The sequence below is a fragment of the Dreissena polymorpha genome, chromosome 8 (assembly GCF_020536995.1).
Source record: "Dreissena polymorpha isolate Duluth1 chromosome 8, UMN_Dpol_1.0, whole genome shotgun sequence".
Taxonomy (NCBI): domain Eukaryota; kingdom Metazoa; phylum Mollusca; class Bivalvia; order Myida; family Dreissenidae; genus Dreissena; species Dreissena polymorpha.
Window position 1 is genome coordinate 21,678,851 of NC_068362.1, and position 16,886 is coordinate 21,695,736.

Below are 16,886 nucleotides of genomic sequence, written 5' to 3' on the forward strand. Positions count from 1 at the left end.
ATGAACCGATATTCATTTCCATTAACACCAACATATCTCTAATTTACGATCGCTTATATACCTGGTTATTATTGCGATGCTAAATGACTCAAACATTTTTATGATGAATTGTAAACTTTTAGCCCAATGTTGTAGTGTGACTATTTTTTATACGTTTGACTGTTTTCTTATATTTATGATCGCGTTAACACATACCACCTAATAAACATTTCTTAACCGGCAGCGCAACTCTAGCGTAAACTTCATCAAGACGCGCAGATTAATTGAACATTTCTGTTTAAGACACTACTTGACACAGCTGTTTTAGTACATTGTGAATACATTTTTTTCTGCCGTGACAATAAAACACAAACTTTTATTATTTTTCAAAAGTAACCCATGGGTGGTATATATAATTAGTGTTTAATAAATATATATTAAGCATCTTATATTAAACATGTACCAATATTTAGTGGAATGTCATAAGTGTTTCAGTAATGGGTGCTATAACACTATTTACATTTTTGATTTTCAAAACAACAAACAAGAATTTGAGCCAAGAATAACACACTTATAAATCTTAAAATAACTAGTATATTTAAATTTCAGAACAAAACCGTTAAAGTCTATATAGGTTCTACCTGACATTTCATTACGCTATAATAATATGTCAGTATTTTTCCAGACTGTACAGACGGCAAGTACAGTGCAAACTGTTCAAAAGCATGTCATTGTCTTACGGGTTCATGTGAAAGTGTCACGGGCAATTGTGTGTCTGCTACATGTAAAGACGGCTGGAGAGGACTCGCATGTAATGAAAGTAAGTTTACCGAAAAATAATAGCTAATAGGTTAATGTTTTCATATGTGATAACAGGATATAATGATCGTTTTGACTGCGGCAAAGTCGAAGTCTTGAGAACCGCTATCAAAATATGTATAGTGAAGTATGGCAATTACACAGTTATCCCCCTTTTGTCACTGTCTTAAATGTAGTTAGCCAGGATGATAAATTTACAAAACAAACACGCTTATCAAAGCCGTGGAATATCAATTTGATAAATGGGATGTTTATAAGATGTTAGCAACGTGTCATATGTAAAATACTTGAACTCGAATAATTCTGAATGGAGAATCAGTTGTCTCGAACATTTCCTGACATACTTACTTGATGTAACATTAAATTTATGGCAAGCCACAGTTTACCAGCGTTCACCACTTTGAATTATTATGGCTGAATCGACATTTTACTATTACAGCCTGCATCCAAGGAACCTTTGGTTCTAACTGCTCCAACATTTGCCAATGTGTAAACAATGAAAATTGTAGCCATGTTGACGGTGGCTGTCCCAATAACCAATGCGCAGCTGGCTGGACGCATGCCAACTGTAGCGTAGGTACGTAACAACACGCAGATCCCCTTGTTATTGACTTGTGTTTCATAGTAATTTTACATTGTTATTGTCTGAACTATATAAGAGTTTATGTGCATATTTATGAACCATTTATATCTGATTGCTAGATTTTGAATTTCACAAATGTCGTTGTAATTAGTTAAAACTTGTATTATTATTCTGTAGAACTTTCACGCAAAAGATTAAAATGACCTTTTTATTGGCTTCAATGAATATAGCCAAAGGGAAAAAATAACCACCAATAAGAATCTTTAAACATGAACATTAATTTTTTATATGTATCAGGAAAAATATTTTTTAAATGCGTGATTAATAAATAACCGGAATATTAAACATTATTCATGAACAACTAGTTTTATTTAAAATCCCTTACATGTTGACTTGATGTAGAGCTAAAGTTTTGGCAAGCCGTAGTCTTCTATGGTTTAGAGCTTTGATTAATAATAACTGAATCCACGTTTTATGATTGCAGCATGCAACCGTAGCACCTTTGGTTCTAACTGCTCGAATATTTGTCATTGTCACAACAATGCAACATGTAACCATGTTGACGGTGTGTGCTCCAATAAGCGATGTGCAGCTGGCTGGACGCATGACAACTGTAGCGTAGGTGCGTAATAACATGGTGATAATCATGTTATTAATAATTTTGTATTGTAACAATTTAATGTATATATTTATGCAAAATCTATATCTACTTCTTAGAATGTTTCTCATTAAAAAAATGACCGAGCTATTGAGGTGTATTATGTTGTCCCGCATTATCTCAGTTAATGTATTTCTGGAAGACTTTTTAATTATTACTTCAACCTTTTGCGAATGGATATATTAGCATGCATCTTGTGATTCAGGTATGTTTTGTTTTACTTGCGTCTTTCCCTGGTAATAAGGGGAAATTATGGCCATTACTTTGTTTACAGAAACCTACTTTATATGTGCGCCTGGGTGGATGCAAAATAATTATTGCTTGGGTGAAATAGAAATGTGAGATATAAGTCAGATCAATGGTTGATTTTGATGTTCATAATAGTGTATAGAGCGAGTATACAATTTTGGTATAGCCTGCAACTTTATGTTTTACTTACAATTTCATGTGGCTCTAGAACTGTGATAATTATGTCGTCAGGTACAATTATTGATATTTTTCACCTTCTATTTGAAGTTCACCGTAAACGCTATCAAATTAAATGGCTTAAGCGCTATTACTAATTCTCAATATACTATATCATAGCTTGCGATCATGGGAACTTTGGCGAAAACTGCTCGTATGAATGCCACTGTATCAACGGCGTTAGATGTGATCCTGTTTTTGGCAATTGTCCTGATGATCTTTGTGCACCTGGGTGGACACAAAGTAACTGCAGCGTAGGTAAGCGATTTATTGTTGATTTGAAGCCAGCTAAGTTATGAATCGGGGCATTAAAAATTAGCCTGTGTCTGTGAGAAAATCATTTAGGAGTATTGTTTGTATAAATATGAATTAAAATCTGCTGTGTCATATACGAATATTGTTGTTTCCTCTACTCTTCTAGCATGCAATCCAGATATGTTTGGTAAGAACTGCTCATCCCGTTGTCATTGCCTCTTCGGAGCAAGTTGTGACAAAAGTTCCGGTCTCTGTCCTGATAACCTATGTGCACCTGGATGGACAGAAAGCAACTGTAGCGTTGGTATGATATAATTTTGACACTTGATAAAAGCTTAATAATTAACTATCAAGACTGCTATAGTTTGTACGCATGAAAGCGATTTTTAATGATTTCGCATCAAGTGCGTACTTTCTACGCAATCATAATACAGATGATATCTACTCTAAGATATTTTCAATTGTTCGACTTTCAAAGCTTGTGATCATGGCTTGTTTGGCAACAACTGCTCCTTCCCCTGTCGTTGTCTGCATGGTAATAGATGTGACCATATTTCCGGCCACTGTCCAAATGACAAATGTTCGCCAGGATGGACTCTTCGTAACTGCAGCACTGGTAAGATTTATAGTTGTCGTTTACTTATGACGGGTTTTCCGCTTCTTATGCTCTTAATGAAATGATGCATGTATAAAATACCTATGTAGTGGTATCGACTTGTATAGCCAAGTATACCTCTTACCGGTATAGTGCATTTACTATAGACATAGTACTTCATTTACTTTAACATTGTGTTAACAATGTTACTCACTTTACTTTAACTTAAATTATTCTGTATCGTTTGCTCCATTTTAAAAGAATGCGGTAAATGCATATATGGTTTAAACTGCTCCTCCCAGTGTTATTGCTTACCCGGGATAAGCTGTGACTCTATCTCTGGCTATTGTTTTGATTATCAATGTGCCCCTGGGTGGGTTTATCGTAACTGTAGCGTTGATAAGATTGCAACTATTTGACAGCCAAAATTTATATAGTATCGTTGCTATGGTGTTGTCTATGCATGATAAAAATGTATAATTACGTACATTTTGACCCTTTGATTTTTTGTGACATGAATGAACAGTAATTTAGTTTAGTAATACTGTATAGCTCGTATTACTTCCTCTTGTTTCACCTTTACAGCATGCGATCAAGGGTTATTTGGTTTGAACTGCTCCACACAATGTCATTGCCTACACAAAGCCAACTGTAACCATGTCTCCGGTAACTGCTCCAATGAGCAATGTGAGCCTGGGTGGACTCACAGTAACTGTAGCGTTGGTAAGAAAAGATACAAGAATGATGCTTGGACGATATTTATCTTTTATTTAGTATGTTTCTACTGCCGTTAGATAATATAGCCATGCTCATGCTAGATCAGCTTCCCGAGCATGCGATCAAGGCCATGTATAGCTCATCAGTATATCCTTGTTATATTGCATTTGGTTAATTTTATAAAAGAGTGACCAGGTTACATTTCGAAAGCTCTAATAGGTGTTTCATTAAGACTTCATAATCAGATATATATCATGAACGTAAGAACATTGAACAAGAGCCGCAACTCTTGCTTTCATAATAACAGGGTATTGCTCTTTATTGATTATTTATAGTTCCGGTCGTGAGGGCGGCGAACACCGGTTTTTATTTAGAATACAAAGAAGTGAAACTCCAGCTGCTGGAGCAGTATTGAATTCTCATTATATACAATTAGTTGGTCCTTTATTTAAGGCCAGTGACCAATTGCCAAACAGTACAAAACAGCTAAAATCAGCACAATACAAAACAATATACATAACACATAAAGCTGGGGTCACTGCCTTTGAACGGTCAATGCAAAGCATTGGGGGTCTAAACCGGATTTAGAGCGCTCAACCTCACACTTTGCCCAGCAATATTAATGATACATTTAAGTGTAAATTTTGTTTCGAAGCCTTATATCTCGAAAATATATGAGGTACCAATTTGAATCTTCTGAGAAGATAATTCGAATAAAACCGACCTAGCAAATTTCGTCAAACAAAGCGACATACTAGGGAAATATTTTATGAACACGTTTCTTGATGTTATTGGCTGATAAGTACTTTGGAAATATCTTCCCTACAACCAGTATTAACTTTAATAATGTATTTAATTTAAACGTAGACATGGTTTATGATAGTTGTTGCCCAAATGACACTTTCAAGCGCCTTTATAAAGGTGTGAATCCCAATTGGTGCACAGCACTTAATTCGTGTTAGATTTGTTTCGTTAATCGGCGTTGTTGTCAACTATGAGCTTTGACCTAGATTTCTTGCGATAATAATATGCAGCGGGAAAGTGACTTCCAATAGAATTGCGCAAATATCCATGCACACTTTCGTTAACGGTTTAAGGTATTTATTGACGATTTTAACGATTATATAGCATAACTTATAAATGTTTATGAAATGTACAAAAACTACACTGAAATTTTACACAAGTATCGGCCTGTGAAGTAGGAAGAACGTAGTTGTATCAACGCGTCATATCCGAGTACTAAATTGATCATGCTTTATTGTCAGAACAATACATTATAAATGGTATATGTTTCAAATAAATAGGGAAAATATAATAGTAAATTGAATCATATTATAGTTCCTATTGTTATTGTGTGGAACTGGTATTTCATTCTGAAACTGTCTTACCAACACAAGAATTTATTTAGCTGGCTAGTGTGAAAAACAGCTAAGAAGAGGCAGTTTTTTTTTCTATAAATAAAGCGCGGTTATGTTTATACAAACGCGTTTACTTTATGCATGCGCTAATCATAAATTGTTCGTCGCGCTGTACTATGTATTAGGATTTATAGACATTTGCAACTTTATAATTCTTAACGCGGGTTGGAATAAAACTGTGTTAACATTTACAATTCGTCGAAATGTAAATATATTCTTTGCATTTAAAGAACCTAGCAGTCATACACAAGTTTCAATACGAATGATGCGTTCAATATACTATTAAACTTTATTAAATATAAATAAATTTGACTTGTTTAATTCACCCTAACGCTAATAAATCAATTAACAATACTGTAGTGTTATGCATATTTTATCTGTTGAAAATAAGATGGGTGGGGGTGAGCGGATATGATCGCATTATTAACGGTTAGGATATTAATAATGATGAAGCTGACTTTTTTAATGGTAATCAAGCAATTTAAGTGTGTTTAAAGCTTGTGAAAGATAATCGGGGATCAAATCTTTATCCTGTACTTGTTTATTTAAAACAACACGGACATTTATTTCAACGCTGATTGTATATTAGTTTAAAAAGATTTATTGTTTGTGTATTGCTTACTCTCAACATTATATCTGTTTTCCTGACTGTTTTTCCGCATTAATCCCCCAACACTTTCCAACGCGGAAATTTTAAACGTGTAAACATTTTTCTGAAGAAAGAAGTTTGCTTGTGTGCGATTAAGTACATAAGTAATTAACCTTTGCCATTTATAATTTGTTTTTTTTTTGATAATTATAAATAAATGGATGTAGACATTATTAGAAACGACTGATCTCTTAAAAAAATATGTCGAGTAAATTATATTTGATTTGTAAATTTGTATAATGGCACTTTCAAATGTATAATTGAATCATTTACTTAAGTTAAAATCTATGAATTCCTCAGTTTTCATGTATTTTATATGGACTTACACAGACAAATTTTCCTTCGGTAACCTTATGTCCAGAAGGCTCAATATATTGATATGAAAAATATACTGTATCCAATACCCCGTAGGTCAAAACTGGATATGCCCCAAAATCAAATGTTACAACTTGCTATGTATACAACTACCTGCGGTGTCGAGGGGTAATCATCCCTCCTGTGACAATGTTAGGTGTATAGATTTTTAGTATACATTCTATTCAAACGATATTCCTTCTATTTTTGTTACACAGCCTGCAAATCTGGCTTCTACGGACAAAGCTGCGCCATGGACTGTCACTGCGACACGTGCCATCACGTCACTGGTTCGTGCGTAGAGTCTCTTCAATGCCATGATGGGTACAATATGGACAATGGTTTCTGTACACGTAAGCATATATTGCTTTCATTATTTACTTTTAATGCTCCAACAAAGTTTACACTTACTTTATTGCTACTAACAGTACTTTATCGACTACAACTCACATATATACCGTCTGATATTAACTTTAATTCTAGCGTTGGTAAGAGGAAATGATGATCAATGCCAGCATAATTTTTACGTCCTGTATATGTCGAGATATGTTTCAATGTTTGTCTTTCGTACACAAACGCTCAATGATACGTGCATGCACATTTACGGACTACTAGCATACTAAATATTCGATTTAATAGGTGATTGTAGAAAGTCCATTTGCATAGTCGTGTTACTTGATGTTTTAAGTACATAAGATTAACATTCAAAGGCTCTATTATGAACAACTTGAGGTCGCCGTGGCGTATTGGTTATGGTATAGATCACTGGGAGCGTTTTTTAGATCGCTCTCAATAAAGAAAACGAACTCGAGAGCGTTTCAGAAAACTTTATAGCTAATATAGTTTAATACATAGCTCAATTTGATATACCCCTTTCATAGAGAAACTCCCACTAATGTCAGATACTAAATTATAAATAAAATAATAACTGTTTATGTTTTTGGTCCGAGTCCATATCACTTTGGCGTGAATTGATCATCAACATGTAAATGTGACAACGGATAAACCTGTGCTTTGTTGTCGGCCACTATCCGGATGTTATTGTGCAAATGTAAAGAAAAGCATTAATTTGTCCGTGGGTAAGACTGACATGAACTGCGATTATTCAATCAATACGTTTGGTTTAATTATTCATGTTGACATCGTCAGTTTGATCAAATGTAGGAAACACTTAAATTCAAATAATTGGATTGACATTTTTATGATTGTGTATTCTATTGAAATATATTGTAAAAACATTTCACATACAAAGATGCAAAGGGATTTGTAAAAGAGACGCTATGTTTTGTTTCTTTGAGTTTTGTTTTAGTTGATTATTATGAAGTATTGTATTCCGTAAACAAGGAGCTCCCAAACGTAATGTGATTTTGGTGTATGGAAATTATAACAAAGACACTGTGAACAACTTTCTATATCAGGACGTGACCTTAATTAAAGCAGGATGTCAACCTTAACACTAACAACTTAAAGTTACAATATTGTATTAAGAACGATATTGGAAGATTGTTTGATTTACTTAAATGATTCTAAACAAAATTGTAATGTTTTATTGTGTTATATGTTCAAATTTTTAATTAAACGCTGATATTACTATGTATTTTCTATGCTTTATAAATAAGCGGTATTCTGTTTATGACTTTTTAACTATAAATTGAACAAGCAATTCCCTCTGACCAAGGGAAAACGGTGTCGTTTCTAGTTGTAATGATTATGTACATTTAATATACACATATGTTTCCTACACACATTATGAGCATACAGCTCATATTTCTAGTCACAATTGCCATTTTGGAGTGCCTTTATAACTGTGCAAATTATAATGCGTGCAACTCTCTATGAACGTTTTGAAGGATTATTTATCTTATGCTTTCCGGTGGTTTATAGAGAAATAGTTATAGTGAAATTTAGCGACAACTTTTATTGTTTTACCGGAACTATTTTTAGCTATGGTTGGTTTCCCCATTGTGACCAACAATTTGACCGAGGGTGACTACTCTTCATTGAATGATCAAAACAAGATACGGATTAGCTTTCCTTGAACATCCATGTCATGTAATTTCGGGGCGCCTAACATGAACTTAGATTATCCGCAATGGCAAAAGTACACAAATAATCAGTTGTAAGCATGAAATAAACAGGAAATGTGTTCGATACGGAATATCGATTTTAATTAATGAGTGATTATATCATATTTTTCTCTATAATCACTCGTGAATTAAAATGGAAATTCAACAAAATCCGACAAATACCCTCTATATAACACTTAGCTATTTCATTAAGCCCTAGAAAGCGACATCGTCAACATGATATAATTTCTTTTTTTTAATTCTTTAGGCGTTATGATCAAATTAATAAAAACATACATGTTTTATCTGTTTTTCAACTGAATAAAAAAAATCTAATATCAAATTCAATCAGATTTATATCCGATATATAGATATATATAAGATTTTCCTTTCATCATTGTGTACAAAAGGTATTGCTCTTTGAAAACGTTAAACCGACCAATGCAATAATTTCACCTTAACGAAGCTTAAAAAAACAAACATTACTCGTGTAATTAATGAATTGTTTAATTAAATTGTGATTGCGCTGCGCTTTTTATAAATAATTATTTATCACATCCGTGATAAATTCGTTATTTCAACACGTTTCTCTAAATAAAGTGTGTTATGGCAGAAGTGGTGTTTTGTGTTGTTGTACGTGTTTTGCGTCTCGTTCTTTGATGCTGTGTCAGACTGTTAAATATTTTGTTCCGTTCAATAAATGAAGGGCAACTTGCTGCTTAACGGTTTCACTGCTGATTGTGCAGCAATTTGACAATTGTGGATTCATGGTTTTACGTGAACTTAGCATCAATACACACGTTTCGATACGATTGATGCGTGAAGTATATTGTTTAACATAATTAGATCGAGCACGTTTGTCGTGTATACAATTATCCGGGACAATAATATTAATATATTATTTATACCAACATAATAAACATGTGTTTGTTCAATTTTTGTGTAGCCTTAATTTAAAAATTTGATTAATTTGCTTAATAATTCATTCATCAATTTAGATTACTGACGTGATACGATTATTTTAAATGACGTAAATAAAGAGCGGATGTATACAGTTAATATATTTAAATGATGCAGCTATTGTCAAACACATTTAAATTTATGGTTGATGGCTGGTGTTCGGGAATTCGTGTTTAAAACTAATATGCGAACATGTGGGATCCAATTATTGTCAGGAAGTTTTATATTCAGCAATATCTAGTTCAGCGCCGATTGTCTTTTTTAAATGAATTTCTTGTAAGATACGCATTATCAACAATTGGTTAATTACTCTAAAGAAGTGATCATCAGAATTTTCTCTGATCTACTTTACTCGTTATTGATCACTGGCCCGAAGTAGACGTGTTGTTCTGGAACCACTATGTTGTTCTGTCTGTCTTCCCACCCGTCCGTAGCCGCATGTTTGTCCTCCCAAACCTTTCCAAGTACAAACTTAAAATCTGTATTCATTGTTTAAAGGGAGATTATACGATTTTGTCAAATATTTATGAATTTATAAAAAATTATAAAATGTGTAAAATTTTTTTATCATACATGTATTTCAATATAAATTAAAATAAATGTTTAGAAGAACGTGTGTCAAAAATGCGAAATAAGCCAGATATTTAATTCTGAAATCGAAAATGTCTGTACAGACGAATTTGCCGGCCTGTATATCATGCATGTACGATGTGAATCTAAATTTAGTTTTACGGATCATTTTAATTTCCTGCAACGATATCTATTCATACGACACAGGAACACTAACTCCGATCCTAATAAAAAGACGAATGCGCTTATTTGTCTTTACTGCATTTTATTAAATTCGTCTTGAATGTATAATTTTTCTTGCCTATTTTGTGTTATTGTAGCATACTTCTATTAATATATTACAATTAAACACATATAAAAATCGTATAATTTCCCTTTAAGGATACTACGTTTTTATGTGCGAGTTTTAGTATCCTCTGTTCATAATTTATAAATTTATGCTTTTAAGTATTTATTATTTATTTTCTATAGTGATAATGAATACATTAATATCGAATATCGACATCATTGACACAAATACATTTATGAAACCACAAGGTAGAAGTTATATTTGGTATGCAACTATGACAATTATAGGTTTATAGATTGTTATAAATACACTACTATCGAAATTGTTTTCCGTGTATGTTTGTACCACAGCCTGCAAACCTGGCTTCTACGGACAAAGTTGCTCTATGGACTGTCACTGCGACATGTGCCATCACGTCAATGGATCATGCGGCATGTCTCCTCAATGTCACGATGGGTACAGAATGGAAAATGGTTTCTGTACACGTAAGAATTGATTTACCGATCAAACCAAATTTTACATTTCTTTATTTCTATGAATATCACTTCCTCGACTTCAACTCATAACTTGACCGTAATTTTTGCATTCCATTTACTACTTATAGGAATGCAACTACTACTGCTACCACTTCTTCCACTACTACAACTAATACTACAACTACATATATTACTGCTACTACACCTACTACTAGTATCACCACCACCACAACAACAACAATACTACTACTACTACAACTTCTACTACTACTACTACTACTTCTTCTACTACTACAACAACAACAACTACTACTACTACTACTACTACTATAACTTACTACTACTACTACTACTACTACTACTACTACTACTACTACTACTACTACTACTACTACTACTACTACTACTACTACTACTATTACTACTACTACTACTACAAACACTACTACTACTACTACTACTACTACTACTACTACTACTACTACTACTACTACTACTTTTACTACTACTACTACTACTACGACTACCTACTACTACTACTACTACTACTACTACTACTACTACTACTACTACTACTTTTACTCCTACTACTACTACTACTACGACTACCTACTACTACTTCTACTACTACTACTACTTCTACTACTACTACTTCTACTACTACTACTACTACTACTACTACTACTACTACTACTACTACTACTACTACTACTACTACTACTACTACTACTACTACTACTACTACTACTACTACAACTACTACTGCTGCTACTACTACTACTACTACTACTACTAGTACTACTACTACTACTACTATTACTACTACTACTATTATTACTACTACTACTTCTACTACGACTACTACTACTACTACTACTAATACCAGGTCTACTAATACTACTTTTACTACTACTACTTCTAATATTTCTACTTGTGATAAATATTTAACAAGCAATCTTAACTGTTTTTATCAATGCACAAATACTCATTTTAATGATTGTAACTCTCATAATCTCTGAAAGACGTATTGCGTATCAGAAAAAATATAAAGATTATAAATGTATGTTGCAGATAAGGAATCTTTTTCTCCCACAGAGCGTCCAGAGTGCCATTGTGACAGGTATCATAACGCCTTATTAGCTGTGTCTTCGGCCCTTGGAGTTGTGGTTGCGGCTGTAATAGTAGTTATTGTGGTTTACAGCATTCGAAAACATCGACAGTAAGTACATCTAATAAATAAGTCTGATTAATAAGCACAATTCATAACCATATGCATTTAGAAATATTGCAATTTAAACTTTTACTCAGATATTAAAAAACAAACATTTTATTTAAGAATCGTTTATATATAAAAAATACCAACCATATAATTGAATGTAAAAGATCTTTTTTTAAGAATTTTAAATATATTATTAATTATTTAACGGTATTAAAGGTATTGATTTATTGAATACACTTTTATCAAAACTGTACTGAATTATGAAAACTGTTGGATAATAGCCATTAATACAGTATATATAACATTAAAATCGACAAAACAAATATAAACCGAATTTGTCCTTTAAAGACGCGTTCGAAATATTGAATAATATTGACATAGGTCTTACAATATATAACTAAGTGTAAGTATATATTGAAATATCATATAATATAAATCGTTTTACGACATAAACATATATGTACGTATGTTCAATTCTTACTGATCTATCAAGCATTCTTGTTTAAAATTAGATATGGTAGACATAAACCAATTAATTGTAAGTCATGTATCTTTTGCGGTCGTGATTTATTTTCATTGCAAAAAGTGACTTTTATTTCAAATCGCGTGTCGCTCAAAGCTTTCAATCGCGCATTAACTCTGCATTAGTCTTGAAAATAGAGCATACACATTTATGTATTTGATAGCTAATACTATATTGTTAATAATTCGATCGGTCATCTATATTTTTTTTGTAGAAAGAAATACACATTACGTCCTCCATTAATATCCGCCAGACACATCGATATTGTTTAGTATGCATATCATTGTGTCAGAGTGAGCAAATGTGCACACACTTGTATGTTCATGGTCGATTTTGCAAATTGTATAAGCTGTATCAGGTCGTGTCGAGTATTACATGAACAAACAATCAATGTACACACACTTTTTTAAATTCAAACTATTTGATCCATAATGTAAGTAACATTAAGGCGGATATGACATATGCGTAAATATTTTTTATTAAAGATCTGCTGGAGGAACTCGTTCTAAGAGAGAATCGTCTGCTCAAGACATGTACGACGACTTGAAACGAAAATCAACAAACCCTCACTATGACTGCCTTCAAATGTCAAACAGTAAGTATAAAACCTTTTTTTCTTGCACTGTATATTTACTTGTATTTAGTGCTCATATTTTAATTAGTAATACATTAATAACTTCAAAGGGGTTAGCAATCAAATTAAATTTGTACCTTCAGTTATAATATATTTTATTCAAATAAATGTATTATTTATTATATATTGCTTTAAGTTAACTTTATAAAATACACGAAACGTGAAGCGAGAAATTATATGGCAGTGAAGTATTTACATACAACAAAAAACAAATTTATTGAAATGAATTGTGCATGTAATCCATTAATATGTTGTATATATAAGCAGAAAAGAACAACATTATATAATACAACAAGATGTGTTTGCGAAACACTATGTGCCCCTATATATCTTACCTTTGACCTTGAAGGATGACCTTGAAATCGACCTTTCATAACTCAAAATGTGTAGCTTTATATATCACGTTGCTATCTTCAATATTGCAAAAGAAATGACCAATATTAAAGTTTGACTCAAACCAACATACCAACAAACTAACAGACAGGGCAAAAACAATTTATCCCCCAGTATAGACTGGTGGACAGAAAAATAAAAATATAAGCAAACTGGACAGTCAGCTACACCAAGTAGAGAGAAAACGTATAATACCCAAGAGGTCTTTTATTTAAGGGAATTGACCATTTGCCAAACATTCAAGCACGTTACAAAAGCATTAGACCAAACACAAATGATGCTTTAAGCACACACAACACACAACATGGTCATCGCCTTGAAATTATCGATGCTAAGCATAACATTGGGGGTTAAATCCGGGTTGAACGGCCCTAAACATTACACTACGCGAAAAAGAGGGAATCGACACTAAGGACACTACGAGAACAGATAAGAAGACCGAAAACTGTAGCTTTAGTTGGGAACCTGCATTGTTGCCTTATTATATGAAAACAACATTAACTTGTTTTGTGCTAAAACTTATTTAAACTACTTAATCGGCAAAACATGGCATAATTTTGAAGATTATATTAAATGCCATGTATGCATTATTTGATATTAATACTATAAATATTAAGAATAAATACGTTTTGTTATTTCAGTTGATCAAGAGGGTCGCTCATAGAATGTACGCAAACGTCGTTTCGTTGAGTTGTCGGAATAAATATACTTGCAGACCTTGTTGATCCCTTAAATAATTGTATAACATGTGTGTTTTGAAATTAATGATCAAAGCGTTTCAATATGCTTAACGTTACTTAAATCTTGCCGTAATCAAACAGCTTTGTTAACAGATTTTTAAAGGTTTACTAAATCAAAAACAATGTGCTATAACTAACTCTCTAAAAACTTGCTAGGGCAACAGAAGGCGAACATTTGGGAAAAAGAAAAAAGCAAGCACTCCATATTGTATGAGACTGACATTACCACACATAGTTCTATCAGCACTCGTACATATGTTATTATAAACACTAGCTTTGAGTTGCCAATGGCCAATCTCAACATTATAATAGTCGTTGTCCATGCAATCAACAATGACACAATACTTTTAGAACAAGTGTTACCCATGCGGAGAATGATGAGAATGAACTGAAAATAGAATCTGTTGAGCAAAGACATATGATGGTGGCCAACACAGTCATGAATTATCAGTAAAGTGTCTTCAGAATGTATCTTTTTGTTTATGCTGAAAATCAAAAACAAAATTCAAGTATTATTTTGCATACAAACATGATGTCATCTTACTGTACACACATACCAATCATCATAGTACTTTACTTTTAAACCTATATTACTATATTTGTAAAGTGTATTGATATTCGATCACGTTTAATTGCGTTATCGGCTTTTTCATTGAAACGTATTTGTTAAAAACATTAACATCTGCCGAAATACGCATATGTTTTTGTTTTTTGTTTTTCACTAAATAAACATAATGATAAACAGCATTGGTATAACTATCCGATTAATATCTGACTAAGTGTAATCCATATATCATTTTTATGCAATTTGATTGTTGTTGGCACGGCAATACTTATTTTTATATCGATGCATGTTCAAAGAAGAAGTCAATGTATGTAATTGTGTAATCACATATTTTGTTAATATTCATATTCTATATTCATAAGTATACTTCTATGAAATGAAAAGTACATTTATTACATTATTTATCAGGTTTTGCACATAGAAATATTTATAAAATAAAGTTTAGAGCACAAACTGTCCATATAATGCCATTAAAAAGGGTGCCTTTTTCGTCAATATACTTGTATGTATTTATGTATCTAATGCTATTTTTCAATGTGAATACTTTCCAAAATTATTCAGAAAATATTTAAAACAAATGTCTCAAAATACTTGTGTTAACTAGAGACAAAGAACAATAGCCAAAAATCATACCAATCAAACAAATCAGAATAATAGCTGACCGTATTCGTATGCGTATACTTTAAGTAAATTTATCATTGATAATGTATCTAATGGTTGTACATATATCATAGTTCTGTCTATATCAATACGTATATTCCAAAATTATGGCATAAGCATTATTTATAGGTTTCACTACCCATGCTTATGCTTTATCAGTCTCTCTTTGTGTGTTTATAGTGACTTCATACATAATTTATAAATGTTTTAAATATATTGTTTATGTTATCAAATATTGCTTATTTGTATAATTCACGTAATTTTTACTATACATTCTGAACAGATGATGAATGCATTATAACAACATGTATTCTAAATAAATACATGAATTTTTATCATTAAAATAAACGCAATGCGTATTACTACTAGAATCAATAAATGTGTCGGTAAATTAAAACCTTGGACATAGTTTATCTTTCTATTTGGAGGTATTTACGATGTACAAATCATATGAAGTTTAAATTGATTGTTAAATAAAACAATACCTACTATTTTTGTTTAAAAGACGACATGTGTGATATATTTCAACATGCAATTGTACACGTTTGTCAATATTTGTGAACATATAATCACATCTTGATTTCATGTGTATAGCATAACTTCTTGTGCAGGTATCAAGTCATGTATGTGTGCTTGGAGGAGCGTGTACACTTGTTGTAGACTTAAGGACTTCAATGTGTATGAACAAAATCAAGTTATTTTGCGTGAACATCAGCAAGTGACCGAAGTGGCTCAGTTTATTCGTATTTTTCGGATGTATTGTATAAATGCCCGATGTAATCAAAATATATGCATTAAAACAATTTATTCAGCATATGTGTACATAACACACAAACTACATTTTCTTATTCTAAATTAAATGACTTTTGAAGAAGAGTGATATATATTACGGTCATCTTGGCCCTATAATATCACGTCTTCGTAAGGTTTACCTAAGGCGAAGGGTATGTGCAATAAAGCATATATCTCATCAAATCCGCCGCTTCTGTGATGCAATTAATTGTATTATCGTGAAATATTACGTTAAATATGTGCTATACTTTCGGGGTGTTATTATAAACAAATAGAATGCAAAAACGTTGCTCTAAGCATTTGTTAAAAAAAATTACACTCAGTTATGACATGTAATGAATACATTATTACACTTACGTCAACGCGACCACCAAAAACATTTAAAAAATGCATTACCTCCGCCCATTACAGGTGCAGAGAAAACAGAATAACTGATTTTGCCTATAACCTTATACTAAAAAATGAAACCATCGTTTAATTTAAAGTGCATGTAATTTTGTTGTTTTG

At 32.3% G+C, this 16,886-nt stretch overlaps 2 protein-coding genes across 2 annotated transcripts; both read left to right on the forward strand.

The window, feature by feature from the left end:
* Window positions 1-646: 646 nt before the first annotated feature.
* Window positions 647-4,990, forward strand: LOC127840371 (multiple epidermal growth factor-like domains protein 11). Its single transcript, XM_052368782.1, has 7 exons — window positions 647-680; window positions 1,238-1,375; window positions 1,866-2,003; window positions 2,625-2,762; window positions 2,926-3,063; window positions 3,940-4,077; window positions 4,980-4,990. Exons 1-7 carry the CDS (start codon window positions 647-649, stop codon window positions 4,988-4,990), a joined length of 735 nt encoding a protein of 244 aa, XP_052224742.1.
* A 1,611-nt stretch (window positions 4,991-6,601) lies between these two features.
* LOC127843179 (platelet endothelial aggregation receptor 1-like) lies at window positions 6,602-15,099 on the forward strand. The gene is made up of 5 exons (XM_052373043.1): window positions 6,602-6,845; window positions 10,728-10,862; window positions 11,949-12,072; window positions 13,081-13,190; window positions 14,264-15,099. Exons 1-5 carry the CDS (start codon window positions 6,746-6,748, stop codon window positions 14,284-14,286), a joined length of 492 nt encoding a protein of 163 aa, XP_052229003.1. The 5' UTR covers window positions 6,602-6,745; the 3' UTR covers window positions 14,287-15,099.
* Window positions 15,100-16,886: the final 1,787 nt, after the last annotated feature.

Excerpts from the sequence above, each read along its gene's own strand:
- LOC127840371 (XM_052368782.1), top strand. The coding sequence starts at position 647 with ATGTCAGTATTTTTCCAGACTGTACAGACGGCAA. Across the intron at positions 681-1,237 it reads CCAGACTGTACAGACGGCAA|CCTGCATCCAAGGAACCTTT; the intron begins GTACAGTGCAAA and ends TTACTATTACAG. Across the intron at positions 2,004-2,624 it reads GCATGACAACTGTAGCGTAG|CTTGCGATCATGGGAACTTT; the intron begins GTGCGTAATAAC and ends ACTATATCATAG.
- LOC127843179 (XM_052373043.1), top strand. The coding sequence starts at position 6,746 with ATGGACTGTCACTGCGACACGTGCCATCACGTCACTGGTTCGTGCGTA. Across the intron at positions 10,863-11,948 it reads GGAAAATGGTTTCTGTACAC|AGCGTCCAGAGTGCCATTGT; the intron begins GTAAGAATTGAT and ends TTTCTCCCACAG. Across the intron at positions 12,073-13,080 it reads AGCATTCGAAAACATCGACA|ATCTGCTGGAGGAACTCGTT; the intron begins GTAAGTACATCT and ends TTTTTATTAAAG.